The 2,220-nt window shown below is 45.6% G+C and overlaps 1 protein-coding gene across 1 annotated transcript in view; it reads right to left on the bottom strand.

Moving 5' to 3' along the window:
• vash2 (vasohibin 2) overlaps window positions 1-2,220 on the bottom strand; it is a gene marked incomplete at both ends in the record, with an annotated part of 31,073 nt that overhangs the window by 5,717 nt on the left and 23,136 nt on the right. Inside the window, 1 exon segment of the mRNA XM_080543724.1 lies at window positions 108-220. Coding sequence (XP_080399850.1) covers window positions 108-220 — 113 coding nt within the window.

Below are 2,220 nucleotides of genomic sequence, written 5' to 3'. Positions count from 1 at the left end.
CCTTGTTGAGTTTTCTTTCAATTCTTTTCTTTCAATTCTTTTTGGAATGCAATGAAAAAGATAAAAGAAAGAGATTATCTGAGGTTAGTAGTCGGGGGGAAACTCACGACTTGTCTCTGCGGTGTCGTCTTTGGGGGCTGCTCTGGCGGCGGCGGGGGGACAGGGACTTCCCCCTGGTCCTCTCTTTGATGGGCGACTGGGCGCTTGACGACTTCAGGATCTGACAGAAAATAACAACAACAACAACAACATTATGGAATTAGACGAGATGGAACCGAATGTGCAATCAGTGCAAAAAAATCGGTCTCAAACCTGTGTCTCCATACCCCGAAACCAAGCAAGCGAACCAGTGCTCCAAGAAAAAGGTCTTCATATCTGAATCTTAATATCATAAGCTGAGAGATAGTGTGAGAGAAGCTGTTTGACATGCAGTTGGTTTAGCCGTAAACGTCTGTGCACACAACGTTGTTCGTTTGTTTTTGTTTTGTTTTCCATCTGGCTGATGTCGGTGATGGTGTTATAATTAAAAGAAAAATCTATTAGCCTGTTAACCTCCATCAGATGGCTCGTGTTTGCCTCAGGACATGGAGCTTGTAGATTTGAAAGTTTCACTTCATAATATAAATAAAAGACAGATTATGGCTAGAACTTTTAATAGCCCCTGTTGGCTTCTGTTGTTATGAGAGCGTGAGTCAGTCAGGGAGGAAAAGAGAAGACTGGAGTCCATTTTCTCCACCGCAGGGAGAAAGACTGCTGAGTGTGTCTCTCTGTTCATGAGCAAAGACGCTTACCATGCCACACACGCACACGCGCACGCACACGCACACGCGCACGCGCACGCGCACGCACACGCACACGCACACACAGTTGATAGCTTGGTGTATATCTTCATTTATAAAGCCACTAAGAGACTCTAACGATGCCAGCTCTCAGCCAGCGTCCTCATTAAAAGGAAGGAACCCCATTAACTCAATCAACCCCCAGAAAACGTAATTACCCAGCACACACCTGCCTCAACTCGCACATGCGCGCACACGCACACACGCACACGCCCTCAGCAGTTTCAGGGTCAAACCTGGTAGCAACCTTGTATCATGAGACTCCCTCTCCTCTCATGACCCACATTCAGTGGTGCAGCAGGATGGAAGTGATTTCCTGTCCCGATCACATGATCACACATAGGAAGTGGCCCATATCCCGTGCAGCAGCAGCTGTGAGCGTGACAGGATGTTAGTCATAAGGTGGATAGATATGCAGGTCTGTGAGTGTGTGCTACTCTACGCTTGGTAATTCCGCTGTAGACTCAGGACCCATCTCTTCAGGCCACACCTTAACCGTCCCTCCTGAGACTCTTCATCCCCTCTACCCTCCTGTACAGTTTATGTACTGTAAATATAAGATAGAATAAATATACATCAAATCTTAATTCTTCCTTCTTCTAGCATTATGACTGCCTGGCACGAGCATAGATTACTTTTTCTTGCTATTACTGATAATAGATGATAGATGATTCGTTGTAAGTCGCTTTGGATAAAAGCGTCTGCTAAATGTCAAAAATGTAAAGTACTGTGCTGAGTTGTGTGTGCTGTAGTGGTGGAAGGGTCAGACAACACAACCTCGGTATATGAAATACTATTGCTCTAGCGTACACTATTTCATATTTTATGAACATATAATGTTATATACATACAATCATTAGGCTTGCGTGTGCTTTGCTTTATTATTGAAATTGCTTTATTAGGAATAACCACTTGAGATATCTCATTTTCGAGGGGGCTTTGTGACCATACGATGCCTCAAATGAAGATTGTTTTTCAAAACCACTGTCGATATCACCAGTTGTGAAAAGGAAGGAGTATTTTCAAAGGCCGGGTTGGGTGAATTCTTCAGCTTCCTCAAATACCAAAACCAAGATCTATTAATAAACTGTATATTCATATCTGGTCTGCATTGTGCAGCATCTATGAACATTCAAGTAGAGGGAGGAGAACTAGGAACAAAGTACAGCTCACTGGGGGGGGGGGGGGGGGGGCACTCAGAGGTCACGAGGAAGCTGAGAACTCATGACCTACATTCCCCTACACCCCCCCCTCCCCCATTACCTCCCCCTACTGGCAGCTGAGTCAGGGGACTTTGGGAGACGCCGTCCAGCCAACTAGTCTCTCTGTGTGTGTCTCCTCTCCACCCCTCTCCGCATCCACTTCGCTCAATCTCCTCCAC

Source organism: Nansenia antarctica (genome assembly GCF_963989245.1).
Source record: "Nansenia antarctica genome assembly, chromosome: 1".
Lineage (NCBI taxonomy): Eukaryota > Metazoa > Chordata > Actinopteri > Argentiniformes > Microstomatidae > Nansenia > Nansenia antarctica.
The sequence above is the reverse complement of the archived record's forward strand: the minus strand, read 5'-3'. Positions and strand labels throughout refer to the sequence as shown.